The following is a 19,305-nucleotide window of genomic DNA, read 5'->3' as shown; positions in this document are numbered from 1 at the left end:
CCCCAGGAGTGTGTGATAGGACGGTGTGGAGGGAGCTTCACTCTGTGTCTGACCCCGAGAGTGTGTGATGGGACGGTGTGGAGGGAGCTTCACTCTGTGTCTGACCCCAAGAGTGTGTGATGGGACGGTGTGGAGGGAGTTTCACTCTGTGTCTGACCCCGAGAGTGTGTGAGGGACGGTGTGGAGGGAGCTTCACTCTCTGTCTGTCCCCGAGAGTGTGTGATGGGACGGTGTGGAGGGAGCTTCACTCTGTGTCTGACCCCGAGAGTGTGTGATGGGACGGTGTGGAGGGAGCTTCACTCTGTGTCTGACCCCGAGAGTGTGTGATGGGACGGTGTACAGGGAGTTTCACTCTGTGTCTGACCCCGGGAGTGTGTGATGGGACGGTGTGGAGGGAGTTTCACTCTGTGTCTGACCCTGGGAGTGTGTGATGGGACAGTGTGGAGGGAGCTTCACTCTGTGTCTGACCCCAGGAGTGTGTGATGGGACGGTGTGGAGGGAGTTTCACTCTGTGTCTGACCCCAGGAGTGTGTGATGGGACGGTGTGGAGGGAGTTTCACTCTGTGTCTGACCCCAGGAGTGTGTGATGGGACAGTGTGGAGGGAGCTTCACTTGAGGATGTGAGGAGATCCATTGTTACAGATGAGAACGTTATGTAGAAACAAAATCCCTCGGTTTATCAGACAGAGTGAGGAAATATGGGGTGGGTGGGTGGGGGTCAGGAGGTGCAGTTACAGCCAGACAGACAGGCAGGCTCCACAGGAATGATTAGCAGAGAGGAGAGGCCCTCGGGAATTTGAACAAAACCATAGACTGCTTTATATTCACACTATACATTACATATATATATATAGACATCTGCTTTATATATACACACGCATTATGTACAGGTGCACAGTGTGGGCTGGGGGTCTCTCCCCCACCTCGCAGTGACTGGCTGGTTGACAGGCCCTTCAGCTGTGAGCGGGAGGCTCGTTCACTTCGTCACCTAGTGTTGATTGAGCTTTGCTCAGTCTCACCAACTCCTGAGACATCACTTCCAGGTCCTGCGGTTGGGGGGTGGAGGGGGAGGGAGAGAGATTGTGGGTGGGAGAAGTATAAGGGGGTCACAGAGACAGGAGGGATATGGATTGAGGAGGGGGGGGATTCACAGTTGGGGAAGGTGGGACACAAGGAACAGGGATATCCAATCATAACAGGGGAGTGCCAGAGCCCCACCCTACCCCTCCCTTGGGACCCCACATCCCTCCTGTAGCATCGGGCCCCATCCTCCCCTCCCATGGGATCCAGCCCATACTCTCCTTGACCCCCTCCTCCCTCACTCCGCTGGGAATCGGCCCAGTCCTCCCATTGCCCCTCCATTGAGATGTTGTCCCGTGCACCCTTGGGCATCACCCTGCTCTGTGCCCCGACCCTGTCCAGGGCAGTCCTGCGACTGGACCCTGCCCTGCGCCCCCACCCTGCCCGGTCCTGTGACTGGAGCCTGTTCAGCCTGGCCCTGAGGCCGGACCCTGCCCTGTGCCCCCATCCTGCCTGGCCCTGAGGCCGGACCCTGCCCTGCGTCCCCACCCTGCCTGGTTCTGTGACTGGACCCTGCCCTGTGCCCCCACCCTGCCTGGTCCTGTGACTGGATCCTGTTCAGCCTGGCCCTGAGGCCGGACCCTGCCCTGTGCCCCCACCCTGCCTGGCCCTGAGGCCGGACCCTGCCCTGCATCCCCACCCTGCCTGGTTCTGTGACTGGACCCTGCCCTGTGCCCCCACCCTGCCTGGTCCTGTGACTGGATCCTGCTCAGCCTGGCCCTGAGGCCGGGCCCTGCCCTGCGTCCCCACCCTGCCCGGTCCCGCGGCCGTACCTTCTGCAGGTGCATGTTCTTGGTCAGCTGCTCCTCCAGCATGTTTTGCAGCTTCTTGTTCATCTCCCGCACGTTCTCGTCGCCCGGCTTCACCAGGTCCCGCAGCACGCTGCCCAGGCCACTGCGCTCGCCTGGCCCATGGCCCATCGTCACATCTGTGGGCACAGGTCACAGGTCAGCAAGCAACAAAAAGGCAGAGGGGATGGGTCATAGGTCAGCGAGCAACACAAAGGCAGAGGGGATGGGTCATAGGTCAGCGAGCAACACAAAGGCAGAGGGGATGGGTCATAGGTCAGCGAGCAACACAAAGGCAGAGGGGATGGGTCATAGGTCAGCGAGCAACACAAAGGCAGAGGGGGTGGGTCATAGGTCAGCGAGCAACACAAAGGCAGAGGGGTTGGGTCATAGGTCAGCGAGCAACACAAAGGCAGGGGGGGGCTCACAAAGGAAGTCAGAGAGAAGGAGGGAGTGAAAGAGACAGAGAGGCGAGATAGAGATATTAAGAGACAGAGAGCGATAGTGTGACAAAGTGTGAGAGACAGAGAAGGGCAGGGAGGGAGAGAGAGAGAGACACACACACAGACAGAGAGGGGGATGGGGGGGAAGGGAGAATGTGAGACAGAGTGTGAGACACAGAGAAAAAGGGGGAGGGAGAGAGGGGAAGGAAGAGAGGGAGGTGTGAGGAAGGGAGGGGGAAAGGGAGGAGAGGAGGGGAAGGGGAGAGGGAGGAGGGAGAAGGGGGAAGGGGAGGGGGAGGGAGAAGGGGGAAGGGGGAGGGGGAGGGAGAAGGGGGAAGGGGGAGGGGGAGGGGGGAGGGGGGAGTGGGGAGGGGACTGTGCTGAAGGATACAGAGGGACTGAGAGGTCACCAGGACTGCTGTGGCCCTGAGGTCGGTCAGGACTGTGCACTGCAATGCCAATGTATCCTGGCCATTTCTCCTCTTCCTGTTGTCACCAGCGAGTTAACGGAGTCCGCTGGTCTCATACACCTGACCGTCTCTCTCTCTTTACCTCCGTGTCCCATCCTTCTCTGTCTGTCCTTCCTCTCCGCCACCCTCTCCCTCTTTCCTCAGTCAAACCTGGAGCCAGGTGAATGGGCCGGCACAGTGGACCCGAGTGCCTGTTGTCCTTCGTCATCCCAGGACCCAGGCCTCTGGTACATACTTTGTCCTGTCCATCCCCCTGGTGCTGGAGATGTCAACGCATCCCTGACGGACACTCACCAATCCGGCTGTCCATGACGTAGGTTTCGATAATGGAGCTCTTCCTGCACAGGTCGTCCGCCATCGAGGAGCAGCTCACCTCCAGGTGCTTCACCTGTGGGCAGAGGTGGGATCTCACAGAGAGCCATCACAGTATGGGCGGGAGAGAGAGAGGGTGAGAGAGAGGGAGGGACAGTATGAAGGGTGAGGGTGGGAGGCCGTGATGGGTGGTATTGAGAGAGAGGGGAAGGGGGTGGGATGGGGAGAGGGATAGGGGAAGGTGGAAGAGGTGAGGGGTAAGAGGGTAGTGAAGGGAGGGTTAGCTTCATTTTCCCCTTCCTTCTGCCCCTCCCCTCCTTCCTTCTGCCCTTTCCCCACCCTCTCCTCTTTCTTCCTGCTCCCTCCCCTCCCTCTCCCTTTCCTCCTGCCCCATCCCATCCCTCTTCTCCCTCACCTTCTCCTCCAGCATCCATTTCTCCTGCTGTGCTTCAGCCAGCCTCTGGAACAGGTCGGAGATCTCGTCGTCGGACAGGTCTGCCGGTCGCTGTGACTGTGGACTGCCTGTGTTGGACTGTGGGGTCAAGAGAAGCAACAACTGAGAGATGGGGAGAGTTTGGGTCACACCCCAGCGCGCGTTCCACCAGCTCCACGATCCTTTCCTTCTCTCTGGCACCCTGAAACCCCTCCACAAACCCCCCTCCCCGAATATTTCCCATCAGCTGAGCTCCTTGGGCAGAGAATTCGAAGAACTTCCCATCTTCTGGCTGAAGAGATTTCTCTCCATCTTTGTCCTGAACACTCTTGAGATCCACTGGCTTTAGACTCGCCAAGCGGGGAGATACCATCCACGAACTTGAACGTGGCCCCATCCTCCCCATCTCATCAAGTCTTGCAGGGTCTTAGAAGCTCACATCTTCCTGGAGGAAGCAGTCTTGGTCTGCTTACACTCTCCTCACGGACCCACCTCCAGAAATCAACATTCACCCTATCCTCATTATATGCGTCTTCAGACTATGCAGATTCAGTTATGCGAGGAACCTATTCTACCAACTTCACATTATATGTGTCCAAAACTCACAGTTATGCAAGGAGCACTGATTACCGACCAATGCAAGTCACGTGCGCATGCCTCACAGTCTCACTCCCGCCAGTCTCGCATTGGTTTTGAAAACGGGTGGATGTGCAATCTTGCGCTCTTAAACTTTTGTGTTTTTACCTATGGTGCAGTGATTTTGTGCTTGAAATATTTAACCACGCTTCCTAAGTGTCCGATGTCAAGTCCTGGGCCATCAGCCGAGTGGCAGAGAACTGCTTTAACACTTGGAAAACAAGCTGGAAATTATAAACAGGGTGGCATCAGGTGAAGGTAGCACAGCTCTGGGACGCCACCCTGTGCAGTTGTGGGCTATGATAGCTGAGTTAGGCATCACACCAAAGCAGGTGTTTAATGCAGACGAGACCGGGCTTTTTTGGAAGTGTACGCCGAAACCCACTTACATAAGTAAGGATGAGAAAACTGCGTCAGGTTTCAAGGCAGCAAAGGATAGGTTGACTTTGCTTTATGTGTTCCAATGCCAAAGGAGACTGTAAGATGAAGCCTTTCTTAGTTTACCATTCACTAAATCCCCGTGCTCTTAAGGGTTTGAGTAAGAATATGTTTCCTGTCCACTGGGCAGCTAACAAGAAAGCATGGGTCACTGGTCAAATCTTTGAAGATTGGTTTGCTAATCATTTTGCTGTGGAGACTGAACGCTGCTGCTGGGAACAGAATCTGGCCTTTAAAGTTCTTTTGTTGCTTGACAATGCACCAGCCCATCCTAAACATTTGGACAGCACTCATCCTAACATAACAGTGCGTTTCCTGCTGCCTAACACAACATCGCTGATTCAACCACTCGACCGAGCTGTGATATCCACATTCAAGGCGTATTTTTTTTTACAGCGAACTGTCTCTCAGATGTTGCAAGCAACAGATGATTTTGAAAATCCCGGGAGTTTACCAACGGTGAGGGCATGGTGGAAGTCCTTCAACATCAGACACGCCATCAACAACACTGATGAATCCTGGAAAGAGGTCAGGTCTTCCACTCTGAAGCAACTGGCAGAATTTTTTAAGGCTGCAGAACACTTGGCACAAATGGCGATGGACATGGACCCAGGTTTAGAATGAAGTCAGCGTTTCAGTCGTTCCCTGCAGTCAAGCCTTCTTCCCTACGAGCAAATTTATGCTGAAAAACAAAATGTTGCCAAGCAAACAACCCTCACCACTTTCTTCAAACCGATGTAATCTCCTGCTCCCGGCAGTACTGAGAGTTTTGTGAGTCTTCCTTCACCCCTTGCTGTCCTTGATGATCCTGACGACACACAACCATCCACCTCATCCGTGTAAAGCTGCCCGACACCACAACAGCCACTCATCTCCCGGAGCCAACACACCTGCCACTGTTGGTGAGTACTTTACACCCTAGTATGTTAACTTTCTATGATTTCTTACGTTGAATATTACCTTAAACTGATGAAATATAATATGAATGTTGCCTTGTGGTACTGCTTTTGTGTCGTATTGGTATGAAAATGTGAATGAATTACACATAAAACATAATTAGGAAGCCCTCAAGAACGCATCCCTATTTTCTCCCTTTAAATAATTCGACTTCGAGGAACGTATCCCCAGCATATAACGAGGATAGGGTGTTTGCCGCACTCCCTCGATCCCTTCCTTGGGTAAGGGGACCAGACTCATGCACAGTATTCCAGTCTCACTGGGATTCTTTATGTAAAACATGTTTGTTCCTAACTCAAATCTCCTTGGCCCAATCGGTAGAGCCTGTCCTAATTCACTTTCCAAGGCTGCACCCAAATGTAAACATTCTTTTTATTGTCTCATCTCCTCCCCTTTGCTAAAAGTTTAAGAATTAATTTCTCATTTGTTTCAAGGCCATTGATCTCACCGTTGCCCCTACTTCCTGGCTTTAAGAAATCTGGCGTGTCCCGTTGACTCTTACCGATTGTTTATTGATGCACCCCAGAAAGCATACTATCTAAACGCACGACAGCTCGGTACAGCAAATGATCCGCACGTGACCCCAGAGAGCTGTTGCCACAGCTCAGCACATCACGGAAACCAGCCTCCCCTCCACGGACTCTTGAATGTGCTGGCTGCTTTAGCGAGGCAGCAGTAAGTGTAGACAAAATCACCCACCCCCCCCCCACCCGCCCCGGACATTCTCCCTTCTTCCCTCTCCCATCGAGCAGAAAATACGTCCCGCCAGGCTCAACGACAGCTTCTCCACTTCTGTTATCGGACTTCTGCAGAAACCGCACAACCTACCTGGTTATGATTGTGCACTTTACCGTCTACCTGCACTTGCTCTGTAGCGTTTACACTTTGGCTGAGAGTGCAGTAGAGTACCAGCACCCGGGTTCAATTCCCGCCACTGCCCGTAAGCAGTTTGTACGTTCTCCCCGCGACTGTCTGGGCTTCCTCCCACACTCCAAAGACGTGCCTAACGGTCGGTAGATTGATTGTCCCGTGATTATGCTAGGGTTAAATCGGGGGTTGATGGGTGGAGTGGCTTGAAGGACCGCTCCCTATCACCCTATAAACAAATAACTTCTGCATTGTTGTTGTTTTACCGTGTTCTACCTCTATGCGCTGTGTAATGATCTGATCAGTCTGCAAGACAACTCAAACATATGGCAATAATACACCAATGCTAATACGACACAGGAGGCCATTCAGCCCATCTCTTACCTTGCTTGCTTCCTGATATCCCATACTCCCCACATGAACAACCTGTGCCCTGCACAACCTGAATCACCGCGTCAGTACAGCAACACTGTGACCAGCTTGCACTACAATGGACACTTTAGTGTTAATGGTGCTTATTTTTATACACACTCAGTTCACCAGCAACTTTGATGTGTGTTGCTTGAATTTCCACCATCTGCAGAATTCTTCGTGTTTATGTTTTTAAATTCACTACTGCGAAGCCTCTTCTGTGATGCCTACACTGAAGAAGTTTAAATCTTCTCTTCGACGGGAGTTCAGTGAAACCATCAATAGGGTTCCCCTGGTCCTCACCTACCACCCCACCAGCCTCCAGGTCCAACATATTATTCTCCGTAACTTCCGCCACCTCCAATGGGATCCCACCACTAAGCACATCTTTCCCTCCCCACCCCTCGCTTTCCGCAGGGATCACTCCCTACGCGACTCCCTTGTCCATTCGTCCCCCCCATCCCTCCCCACTGATCTCCCTCCTGGCACTTATCCTTGTAAGCGGAACAAGTGCTACACATGCCCTTACACTTCCTCCCTCACCACCATTCAGGGCCCCAGACAGTCCTTCCAGGTGAGGCGACACTTCACCTGTAAGTCGGCTGGGGTGATATATTGTGTCCGGTGCTCCCGATGTGGCCTTCTATATATTAGCGAGACCTAACGCAGACTAGGAGATCGTTTTGCTGAACACCTACGCTCTGTCCGCCAGAGAAAGCAGGATCTCCCAGTGGCCACACATTTTAATTCCACATCCCATTCCCATTCTGATATGTCTATCCACGGCCTCCTCGACTGTAAAGATGAAGCCACACTCAGGTTGGAGGAACAACACCTTTTATTCCATCTGGGTAGCCTCCAACCTGATGGCATGAACATCGACTTCTCTAACTTCCGCTAATGCCCCACCTCCCCCTCGTACCCCATCCGTTACTTATTTATATACACACATTCTTTCTCTCTCTCTCTCTTCTTTTTCTCCCTCTGTCCCTCTGAATATACCTCTTGCCCATCCTTTGGGTTTTTCCACCCTGCCCACCTTTCCTTCTCCCTGGGCCTCCTGTCCCATGATCCTCTCCTGTCCCTTTTGCCAATCACCTGTCCAGCTCTTGGCTCCATCCCTCCCCCTCCTGTCTTCTGCTATCGTTTTGGATCTCCCCCTCCCCCTCCAACTTTCAAATCTCTTACTAACTCTTCCTTCAGTTAGTCCTGACGAAGGGTCTCGGCCCGAAACGTCAACTGCACCTCTTCCTAGAGATGCTGCCTGGCCTGCTGCGTTCACCAGCAACTTTGATGTGTATTACACCTGTTCACCTGCTCATTAATGCAAATATCTAATCAGTCAATCATGTGGCGGCAACTTCATGCATCAAAGCATGCAGACATGGTCAAGAGGTTCAGTTGTTGTTCAGACCAAACATCAGAGTGGGGAAGAAATGTGATCGAAGTGCCTTTGGACTGTTGGTGCCAGATGGGGTGGTTTGAGTATCTCAGAAACTGATCTCCTGGGATTTTCATGCACAACAGTTTCTAGAGTTTACAAAGAATTGCGTGAAAAACAAAAACACATCCAGTGAGCAGCATTTCTGTGGGTGAAAACGCCGTGTTAGTGAGAGGGGTCAGGGGACAGGTTCAAGCCGACAGGAAGGTGATTATAACTCAAATAGTGTGCAGAAGAGCGTGAATTGTTCCCCACCCCAAGTGTGAGAGTGAAGGGTTTTGGTGGGGGGGTTTGGAATTGAGGGGAATGAGAGGGTGGTTCATGATCAGTACATACTCAGTGAGCCAAAAGGTCTGCTTCTATGTACGTGAGGGAGAAAAGCCCCTGGGGAAGGAAAGAGACACTCAGATTAGAAGATTCAACCACTGACTGAGAGCCTGGTGTGGGGACTTCGGTGCACAGGAACGCAAGAGGCCACAGAGAACATACGAGGCAATGTGTCAGGAAGGTGACCCCCTCTACCCCACCAACTGGACCATGCCCTCTTCTCAATGCTGCCGTCAGGTACAGGAGCCTGAAGACCCATACCTCAAGTTTCAACGATAATCTCTTCCCCACTGCTGTCAGGTTCTTGAATGCTAGGTCGTACTGTATTTCCCTGAACTTGGGAGTTATTCTGTCCCGTTAATTTATATCATCTTATGTTAATCACATTCATTTTAATGAAGTACATGTTAATTCATGCTAATTTATGATTGTAATGAACTGTGCTGTTTCTGCGAAGAGCTAACTGCAATGGCATTTGGCGATGTACGCCTGTGACAACAAAAGCTGCAGTTGCCGACACGGTTCAGCCTCTCCTCCGTGAACTTCTCGCTGACTCAGTAAATCAGCCAGCATCTTCAAGAATCCCCACCCCGGACATTTCTCCGTTCTCCCCTTCTCCCAGCGGGCTACTCACCTTGCTGCCGGACGCCCCCTCCTTGATGGCCTCTCGGTAACTGAAGGAGGAGACACTGCTACTGTCACCTGTCTGCGTTCGACTGGGCGAACTGATCTCTGCCAGCATCAGATCCTCCAGGCCTGAAAGAGATGGAGAAGACGAAAGGGGGTTTAGGATGAAGTTAGGGTCGAAATGTCTAGCAATAGATGGCATGAGAGGGAACGTCACTGGAATTCGTCGAACATTGAAAGGCCTAGACAGTGTGGAGAGGATGTTTCCTATGGTGGGGGAGTCTAGGATCAGAGGGCACAGCCTCAGGATAGAAGGGCATCCCTTTACAGCAGAGATAAGGAGGAATTTCTTAGCCAGAGGGTGGTGAATCAGCCAGGGAGGACAAGTCATTGTGTGTATTTAAAGCGGAGGTTGGTAGGCTCTCGATTAGTTCTGGGGTGAAGGCAGGAGAATGGGGATGAGAGAGAAAATAAAGCGGCCACAATGGAATAGCACAGCAGGCACGAATGGCCAAATGGCCTCCTACAGTTCCTATATCTTGTGCATTAAGATTAAAGGAGAAAATTTAGAGGAGACATGCAGGGCAAGTTTTTTTTAAAAGCACAAAGAGTGGTGGGTGCTGGAGTGTGCTATCACGGAGAGGGTAGAGATGTTTCAGAGGCTCTTAGGGATGCAGGGATTGGTGGGATATGGACATTGTGTAGGCAGAAGGGATTAGATTAGACATTTAAGTACTCGTTTAACTAGTTTGGCTTAACTTCAGTAACTGTTGCTGTACTTTACTGTTCTAAATTCAGAGTAAAACCAGCCTCAGGGAGTGGCAGACCCACCCACACTCAACGAATCAGGAACGGCTTCCTTCCCCTCTGCCATCAGGTTTGTGAACAGACAAGGAACCCGTGAACACAACTTCTCTATTTCCCTCTCTTTTGGCAATGCTTATTTCTGACAACAAAGTTGTAAAAAAAAAAATGCATTGCACTGCTGTTGCAAAACAACAAATTAAATGACGTGTGTCAGTCACGAGAGAGAGAGAGAGAAAGAAAGAAAGAGATGAGCTGGGGTTGTATTGGTATCTAAGTGTGTGGTTTTTACTCTTGGTGTGCTGAAGGGCCTGGTTCCATGCTAGCTCTTTCTTTGACTACTGAGTACAGTCCTCACTCCCAGGAGTACATTTTCCATTTGGTCGCTAATCCTCTTTCACGGAGGCACCAGACAGCCGTGAGCGACCTTGGAAATTGGGAGGAAATTAGACACATACAGACACACACATACATACATACAGTCATGAAGAGGATGTACCAGTTCTATGTACACGCACACACAGAGTCATGGGGAGGACGTGCGTACACACACACACACACAGAGAACAGCATTCGGGATCGAACACTGGTCCCTAGTGGTGCGAGACAATAGCCCTACTCACTGTACTGGAACTGGGGATGAAGCAGATTTGTTACGAGAGGACACTGCAGGGATGGGGAAGTCTGCGTTAGCCCTTCCTCCCATGCCTGCCCAGGCGAGGAGGAGGGGGCCAGCCTACCTGTCCTGGACTTGGTGTTGGTGAGGATGTCCTGCAGCCGCTCCTGAAGCTTGTCGGCCCTCTTGCGTTCGAGCTGCAGCTGCCTCTTCAGGTCCTTCAGCTGAGGAAGAGAAGGTGACCGAGAGACAAACAGCGTCAGCAGGCAACAAAGACCCAACCCGCTACGCCTGCTTCCAGTGTCGACGGAGGGACCTCTTCACTGCGTTCAGGGGCGATCGCACCGCCTGACCCTGAGTGGGTGCAGCCCGTCCAAATGGACGCAGGGAAGGTGCCCCTCAGCAGGGGCGAGAGTGCACAGCATCGAGAGTGTTGCCAAAACTCTTGGGTGAAAGGGAAAATGAGGTGCTGCCATAGTATCACGGCGGTTAGCTCAACCCTGTTACACCTTGGGGTGTCTGTAAGGAATTGGTATGTCCCCACCGAGCCTGCGTGGGTTTCCTCCCACAGTCCAAAACCGTACTGGTTAGTAGGTTAATTGGTCATTGTAATTTGTCCTGTGATCAGTGAGTTGCCGGGTGGTGAGGCTCGTTGGGTAGAGGGCCCGTTCCACTCACAGCACGCTGGAGGAACTCAGCAGGTTGGGCAGCATCCGTGGAAATGATCAGTCAACGTTTCGGGACGGAACCCTTCATCAGGACCTGTGTGTCCGTCCTGATGAAGGGTTCCGGCTCGAAATGTTGACTGATCATTTCCACGGATGCTGCCCGACCTGCTGAGTTCCTCCAGCGTGTTGTGAGTGTTGCTTTGACCCCAGCATCTACAGAGTATTTTGTGCTTAGGGCCTGTTCCACACTGTGTGTCTCAATTAAGTAAATGAGGGGAAACAACTTCTCTCAGAGGATGGGGAGAGTGGAGAATGAGCTGCCAGTGCGAGTGGTGGTCCATAACTCCTTGTAAGTGGCAGCACAGGCAAAAAGAGTGCTTTTGGCACATTGGCCTTCATAAATTAAAGTATTGAGTACAGGAGTTGGGATGCTATGTCGAAGTTGGTGAGGTCTAATTTGGAGTATTGTGTGCAGTTTTGGTCACCTACCGACAGGAAAGATATCAATACAATTGTAAGAGTACAGAGAAAATTCACAAGGATGTTGCAGGGACTGGAGGGCCTGAATTATAGGGAAAGGTTGAACAGGTTAGAACTTCATTCCCTGGAGCAGAGGAGAATGAGGGGAGATTTGATAGAGATATGCAGATTTATGAGGGGTATAGATCGGGTAAATGCAAGCAAGCTTTCTCGCCAACACTGAGGTTAAGTGAGACAAGAGGTCATGGGGCAAGGCTGAAAGGTGAAATATTTAAGAGGAACGAACCTGAGGGGGGGCTTCTTCACTCAGAGTACAGAACGAGCTGCCAGTGGAAGTGGTGGATGGGGGTTCGAGTTCAACATTTAAGAGAAGTTTGGATAAGTACTTGGAGGACTACACTGCAGGTGTGGGTCAATGGGGCAAGACAGATTAATAGCTCAGCACAGATTAGAAGGGCTGAAGGGTCAGTTTTTCTGGTGTCTTGCTCTGTGACTTGAGTCACGGGGAGGGTTTGGGCAGGCTGGGACTTTATTCCTTGCAGCATAGGATTCGGGGATGGGGGGGTGGAAAATATGAGGGGCAGAGATATCGGGAGAATGCACACAGTCTCCTTCACCCAGGACTCAAGGGCAGAGGTCTAGGTGAGGGGCAGAGATTTAACAGGAATCGGAGGAGCATCTTTCTCATGCAGAGGGTGGTCCGCATGTGGAACGAGCTGCCAGAGGAAGAGGCAGGTACAATAACCACTTTTATAAAGATGTTCGGGTAGCTGCATGAACAATGATGACGAAAGAGCGGCCAAGAGATTTCCCTGCCGGGGAGGTAATACAGTGCTCACTGCCCTTGGTGGGGAAAGAGGCTCGGGTTCAGGAGGGGCAGTCAGAGTGGCTCCAAGCGAGGGACCGCGGTGCCTCCTGTAGATGGTGCAGCCACAGTGGCAGAGGGAGGGAGCGTTTCAGAAGGTGCCGGTCGATGGTGGTGCCCTGTCCCGGACTGTACTGAGCTCCTTGACAGTTGTTAGAACCACCCCTTCCTAGGGGTGTCTTGTCACACACCTGACTTGAAGACGGGGGAGGTACTGCGGCAGATGTGGAGTGCATGGACTAAAATCCACCCAGCATGAGGGAATGTCCCATCACACTCCTGACTTGTAGACATGTGGAATATAATCTGGTGGATGTGGAGTGCATGGACTAAAATCCACCCAGCATGAGGGAATGTCCCATCACACTCCTGACTTGTAGACATGTGGAATATAATCTGGTGGATGTGGAGTGCATGGACTAAAATCCACCCAGCATGAGGGAATGTCCCATCACACTCCTGACTTGTAGACATGCGGAATATAATGTGGTGGATGTGGAGTGCATGGACTAAAATCCACCCAGCATGAGGGAATGTCCCATCACACTCCTGACTTGTAGACATGCGGAATATAATGTGGTGGATGTGGAGTGCATGGACTAAAATCCACCCAGCATGAGGGAATGTCCCATCACACTCCTGACTTGTAGACATGCGGAATATAATGTGGTGGATGTGGAGTGCATGGACTAAAATCCACCCAGCATGAGGGAATGTCCCATCACACTCCTGACTTGTAGACATGCGGAATATAATGTGGTGGATGTGGAGTGCATGGACTAAAATCCACCCAGCATGAGGGAATGTCCCATCACACTCCTGACTTGTAGACATGCGGAATATAATGTGGTGGATGTGGAGTGCATGGACTAACTCCACCCAGGCAAGTGGGGATAGTCCTATCACACTCCTGACTTGTAGATGTGGGGGCGGTAATGTGGACCAATTCCATCTAGGCATGTGGGAGTGTCCCATCACACTGCTAACTTGTGGATGGGGGAAAGGTAATGTGGCGGATGTGAAGTGCATGGACTAACCCCACCCAGGCAAGTGGGGAGTGTCCCATTACATTGCTGACTTGCATATAGGGGGAAGCGGTAATGTGGTGGATGTGGAGTGCATGGACCAATTCCATGCAGGCAAGTGTTGAGTGTTCCGTCACACACCTGATTGTAGATGAGGGAGTGTCCAGTCAAGTGGATGGGGGAAAGACCTTGGGGCTTCAAAATGCGATGACTTGCCGCAGAACCCCCGCCCTCCAATCCACATGAAGAACAGTTTCTCTTCCCTGCTCTGGATTCCAGGAGAACCGGCTGCCACCATGCAGATGAAACGGTGGCATTTCCCCCTCCCTCCATGCACAGCAAGAACCCAAACCTTTCTTGTTGGAACCGTGGGTGGTGGTGGTGGTGGAAGAAAGGGTGGGTGAGGAGGCCCTCTCCAGTCCTCAAGGTCTCGGATCCTGACTGAGAAGTGATCCAATCACAAGTCCCCCCCCCCCACCCACCGATATTCGCCGCCCACACACCCTTCAGCTTACCGCAGAGCTCCCTTTCTTCTCTAGGATCCGCTGACCATCCACTGTGTCCTTGATTTCCTGAGGGGGAGGGGGAGGGACATGTCAGCTGTGGATTAATGATGCGCCCAAGTAGCACACCCAGAGCAACCACTGAAAAATCTGCTGGAGGAACCTGGGGGAGGGGGTGCGGACAAGATCAGTTTCTGCAGACAGAAGAATGGCTGCTCTCTTGGGTCGAGGCCTTTACCGCACTTCCTAACAGGACAAGACCAAGAGGGTATAAGACCATAAGACACAGGAGCAGAATTAGGCCATTCAGCCCATCGAGTCTGCTCTGCCATTCCATCATGGCTGATCCCAGATCCCACTCAACCCTATACACGTGCCTTCTCACCATATCCTTTGATGCCCTGACCGATCATCTTCTGCCTTAAATATACCCACAGACTTGGCCTCCACCACAGTCTGTGGCAGAGCATTCCACAGATTCACTATTCTTCGGCTAAAAAAAACATCCTCCTTACCTGTTTTAAAGGGTCGCCCCTCAATGTTTAGGCTGTGCCTTCTAGTTCTGGATACCCCCACCATAGGAAACGTCCTCTCCACATTCACTCTATCTAGTCCTTTCAACATTTGGCAGGTTTTGATGAGATCCCCACGTATTCTTCTAAGTTCCAAACACTCCTCGTATATTAACTCCTTCACTCTCAGAATCATCCTCGTGAACATCCTCTGGAACCTCTCCAACAACAGTACATCCTTTCTGAGATATGGGGCCCAAAACTGACAATATTCCAAGTGCACCCTGACTAGTGTCTTATAAAAGCTCAGCATTATCTCCTTGCTCTTATATTCTATTCCATTTGCCTTCTTTACTATGAACTCAATCTGTAAATTAACCTTCTGGGACTCTTACACAAGGACTCCTAAGCCCCTCTGATGTTTGAACCTTCTCCCCATTTCGATATTAGTTTGCACTATTGTTCCTTTTACTGAAATGCATTATCATACATTTCCCAACACTGTATTCCATCTGTCACTTGTTTGTCCATTCTTCCAATCTGCCTAAGTTGCATTGCTTTCTCAGCGCTACCTACCCCTCCACCTGCTTTCATATCATCCGCAAACTTTGCCACAAAGCCAACAAATTCCATTATCCAAATCACTGATAAACAATGTGAAAAGTAGCAGTCCCAATACTGACCCCTGAACAACACCAGTAGTCAATGACAGCCAACTGGGATGGATTGTTTCAAAGGCAGGGGAAGAAACAACAATAGACAATAGGTGCAGGAGTAGGCCATTTGGCCCTTCGAGCAGCACCGCCATTCACTGTGATCATGGCTGATCATCCACAATCAGTACCTTGTTCCTGCCTTCTTCCCATATCCCTTGACTCCACTATCTTTAAGAGCTCTATCGAACTCTTTCTTGAAAGCATCCACAGAATTGGCCTCCACTGCCTTCTGAGGCAGAGCATTCCACAGATCCACAACTCTCTGGGTGAAAGAGTTTTTCCTCAACTCCGTTCTAAATGGCCTACCCCTTATGCTTAAACTGTGGCCTCTGGTTCTCGACTCCCCCAACATCGGGAACATGTTTCCTGCTTCTAGCATGTCCAATCCCTTAATAATCTTATATGTTTCAATAAGATCCCCCCTCATCCTTCTAAATTCCAGTGTATACAAGCCCAGTCGCTCCAATCTTTCAACATATGACAGTCCCACCATCCCGGGAATTAACCTCGTGAACCTACGCTGCACTCCCTCAATAGCAAGAGTCAAATTTGGAGACCAAAACTGCACACAATACTCCAAGTGTGGTCTCACCAGGGCCCTGAACAACTACAGAAGGACATCTTTGCTCCTATACTCAACTCCCCTTGTTATGAAGGCCAACACGCCATTAGCTTTCTTCACTGCCTGCTGTACCTGCATGCTTACTTTCAGTGACTGATGAACAAGGACACCTAGATCTCGTTGTACTTCCCCTTTTCCTAACTTGACACCATTCAGATAGTAATCTGCCTTCCTGTTCTTGCCACCAAAGTGGATAACCTCACATTTATCCACATTAAACTGCATCTGCCATGCATCTGCCCACTCACCCCAACCTGTCCAAGTCACCCTGCATTCTCATAACATCCTCCTCACATTTCACACTGCCACCCAGCTTTGTGTCATCGGCAAATTTGCTAATGTTACTTTTAATCCCTTCATCTAAATCATTGATGTATATTGTAAATAGTTGTGGTCCCAGCACCGAGCCTTGCGGTATCCCACTGGTCACTGCCTGCCAACCTCGCTTGGCCCCTCTTATTTTGATCTCTCGTTTGACCAGGTGACCACACTTCCATCCCAGGAGGGAGAGTTAAGAGTGTATCAGAAAGTGAGGGTGGGATTTTTATTAACAGGGGGGATACTGGGGGATGGGGTCATCTACAATTGGACATTTCTGCGCTCTGTCAGAGGGGGTAGGAGGTATGGTACCTGCCGGAGTTTGGCGATGGTCTCTCCAAGTCCGTCACGCTCTCCCTCGACCCGGGACAGCTCCTCCCGCACACTTGCCGTTTCCTGCTCCTTGGCCTGGGATTGGGGAGTGGGGGACGGCAGACACACAGACATCAGTGAACTAGGTGCTGGTGCGAGACCACAGCAGAAACCAGCAGCCCCTTGCTGCCGGCACAGGATGATCCCACACACAGCCACACAATGACTGTCATCTGGTGTTCTTGTTTCTGCACACCACCCCACCAGGGGCACTGGGGAAGACCGGGTCACCCCTCCCTCTCCGCCGCGCAGCCCTCCCTCCTGGCTGCTCTCGCACTCTGCGGTCCTCCTGCCCTCTTCACCACCCGTCCCAAAGGCACAACACTCCCTTCTCGGTGGCCTTCCTGTGGCGCAGTGCTCCCTTTTCATTTCCTCTCCCATGGTGTGGCGCCACCAACTCAATGCTCCTCCGCAGGGAGGGACGGACGACGGGGAATGAGGGAGTGTCACGCTGTGGGGAGGGAGGGACGACGGGGAGAAGGCACTGAGCCGCACCACGGGAGGGAGGAACGGTAAGGAAGGACATGCTACAGGAGGGAACTCCACACAAAGGAATGTACCTGCAGCTCGAGAGCGTGGGCTTCCTGCAGCTGCTTCACGTTCTCCTCGTGTTCCCTCTGCTTCTGCTCCACCAGCTCCTGCAGGGTAATGATCACAGAATCTCAGATTACTAGACACCGGAGTAGAACCCAGTGCGGTTTCCTGCTACTGTAGCCCATCCACTTCGAAGTTTGACATGTTGTATGTTCAAAGATGCTCTTCTAAACACCACTGTTGTAACGTATGGTTATTTGAGTTACTGTCACCTTCTTGTCAGCTTGAACCAGTCTGGCCATTCTCCTCTGACTGCTCTCATTAACACGGCAATTTCACTGCATTTAAAAAACATTTTTCACACCATTGTCTGTAAACTCTGTTGTGCGTGAAAATCCCAGGAGATCTGGAGAGGCATAATATGATTAGGAATAGTCAGTATGGCTTTCTCAAAGGCAGGTCGTGCCTTACGAGCCTGACTGAATTTTTTGAGGATGTAACGAAACACATTGATGAAGGTAGAGCAGTAGATGTAGTGTATATGGATTTCAGCAAAGCATCTGATAAGGTGCCCCATGCAAGGCTTATTGAGAAAGTAAGGAGACATGGGATCCAAGGGGACATTGCTTTGTGGATCCAGAACTGGCTTGCCCACAGAAGGCAAAGAGTGGTTGTAGACGGGTCATATTCTGCAGGAGGTCAGTCACCAGTGGTGTGCCTCAGGGATCTGTTCTGGGACCCTTACTCTTCATGATTTTTATAAATGACCTAGATGAGGAAGTGGAGGGATGGGTTAATAAATTTGCTGACCACACAAAGACTGGGGGTGTTCTGGATAGTGTGGAGGGCTGTCAGAGGTTACAGCAGGACATTGATAGGATACAAAACTGGGCTGAAAAGTGGTAGATGGAGTTCAATCCAGGTAAGTGTGAAGTGGTTCATTTTGGTAGGTCAAATATGATGACAGAATATAGTATTAATGGTAAGACTCTTGGCAGTGTGCAGGATCAGAGGGATCTTGGGGTCCGAGTCCATAGAATACTCAAAGCTGCTGCGCAGGATGACTCTGTGGTTAAGAAGGTGTATGGTGCATTGGCCTTCATCAATTGTGGGATTGAGTTTAAGAGCCGAGAGGTAATGTTGCAGCTATATAGGACCCTGGTCAGACCCCACCTGGAGTACTGTGCTTGGTTCTGGTTGCCTCACTACAGGAAGGATGTAGAAACCATAGAAAGGGTGCAGAGGAGATTTACAAGGATGTTGCCTGGATTGGAGAGCATGCCTTATGAGAATAGGTTGAGTGAACTCTGCCTTTTCTCCTTGGAGTAACGGAAGATGAGAGGTGACCTGATGGAGGTGTATAAGATGATGAGAGGCATTGATTGTGTGGATAGTCAGAGGCTTTCTCCCAGGGCTGAAATGGCTAGCACGAGAGGGCACAGTTTTAAGGTGCTTGGAAGTAGGTACAGAGGACATGTCAGGGGTAAGTTTTTCATGCAGAGAGTGGTGAGTGCGTGGAATGGGCTGCCGGTGGCAGTGGTGGAGGCAGAAACGGTAGGGTCCTTTAAGAGACTCCTGGATGGATACATGGAGCTCAGAAAAATAGAGGGCTACTGGTAACCCTAGGTAATTTCTAAGGTAAGGGCATGTTCAGCACAGCTTTGTGGGCCAAAGGGCCTGTATTGTGCTGTAGGCTTTCTATGTTCTATCTGAAATACTCAAGTCACCCCATCTGACACCAACAATCATTCCGCAATCAAAGTCACTTAGATCACATTCTTTCCTCATTCTGATGTTTACTCTGAACAACAACTGAACTTCTTGACCATGTCTGCATGCTTTTATGTATTGTATTGCTGCCACGTGATTGGCTGATAAGGAATTTGCTTAATAAGCAGGTACAACCAATGAAATAGCCATTGAGTGTACATAAATAACATGGATGGGTTTGGCGGCACCGTCGAGGGTGTAGAAGGTTGCCAAAGGATACAGCAGGCTATAGGTCAGTTGTAGATACGGGTGGTGAAATGGCAGATGCTG

The 19,305-nt window shown here is 51.0% G+C and overlaps 1 protein-coding gene across 2 annotated transcripts in view; it reads right to left on the bottom strand.

Moving 5' to 3' along the window:
• Window positions 1-217: 217 nt before the first annotated feature.
• Window positions 218-19,305, bottom strand: part of gripap1 (GRIP1 associated protein 1) — a 100,122-nt gene continuing 81,034 nt past the window's right edge. The window contains exons 19-27 of one of the 2 annotated variants that reach the window (XM_063034674.1): window positions 17,292-17,369; window positions 16,672-16,767; window positions 14,204-14,260; window positions 10,775-10,874; window positions 9,238-9,359; window positions 3,509-3,625; window positions 3,076-3,169; window positions 1,854-2,008; window positions 218-1,046 (exon numbers count right to left, since the gene is read on the bottom strand). In XM_063034674.1, the coding sequence (XP_062890744.1) occupies window positions 954-1,046; window positions 1,854-2,008; window positions 3,076-3,169; window positions 3,509-3,625; window positions 9,238-9,359; window positions 10,775-10,874; window positions 14,204-14,260; window positions 16,672-16,767; window positions 17,292-17,369 (912 nt within the window). In that variant the 3' untranslated portion in view covers window positions 218-953. The remainder of the gene's footprint in view (window positions 1,047-1,853; window positions 2,009-3,075; window positions 3,170-3,508; window positions 3,626-9,237; window positions 9,360-10,774; window positions 10,875-14,203; window positions 14,261-16,671; window positions 16,768-17,291; window positions 17,370-19,305) is intronic. The other variant, XM_063034673.1, reaches the window with a different exon arrangement.

The sequence above is a fragment of the Mobula hypostoma genome, chromosome 28, assembly GCF_963921235.1.
Source record: "Mobula hypostoma chromosome 28, sMobHyp1.1, whole genome shotgun sequence".
Taxonomy (NCBI): Eukaryota; Metazoa; Chordata; class Chondrichthyes; order Myliobatiformes; family Myliobatidae; genus Mobula; species Mobula hypostoma.
Note: the sequence above shows the minus strand (reverse complement) of the source record. Positions and strands in the feature narration are given on the sequence as shown.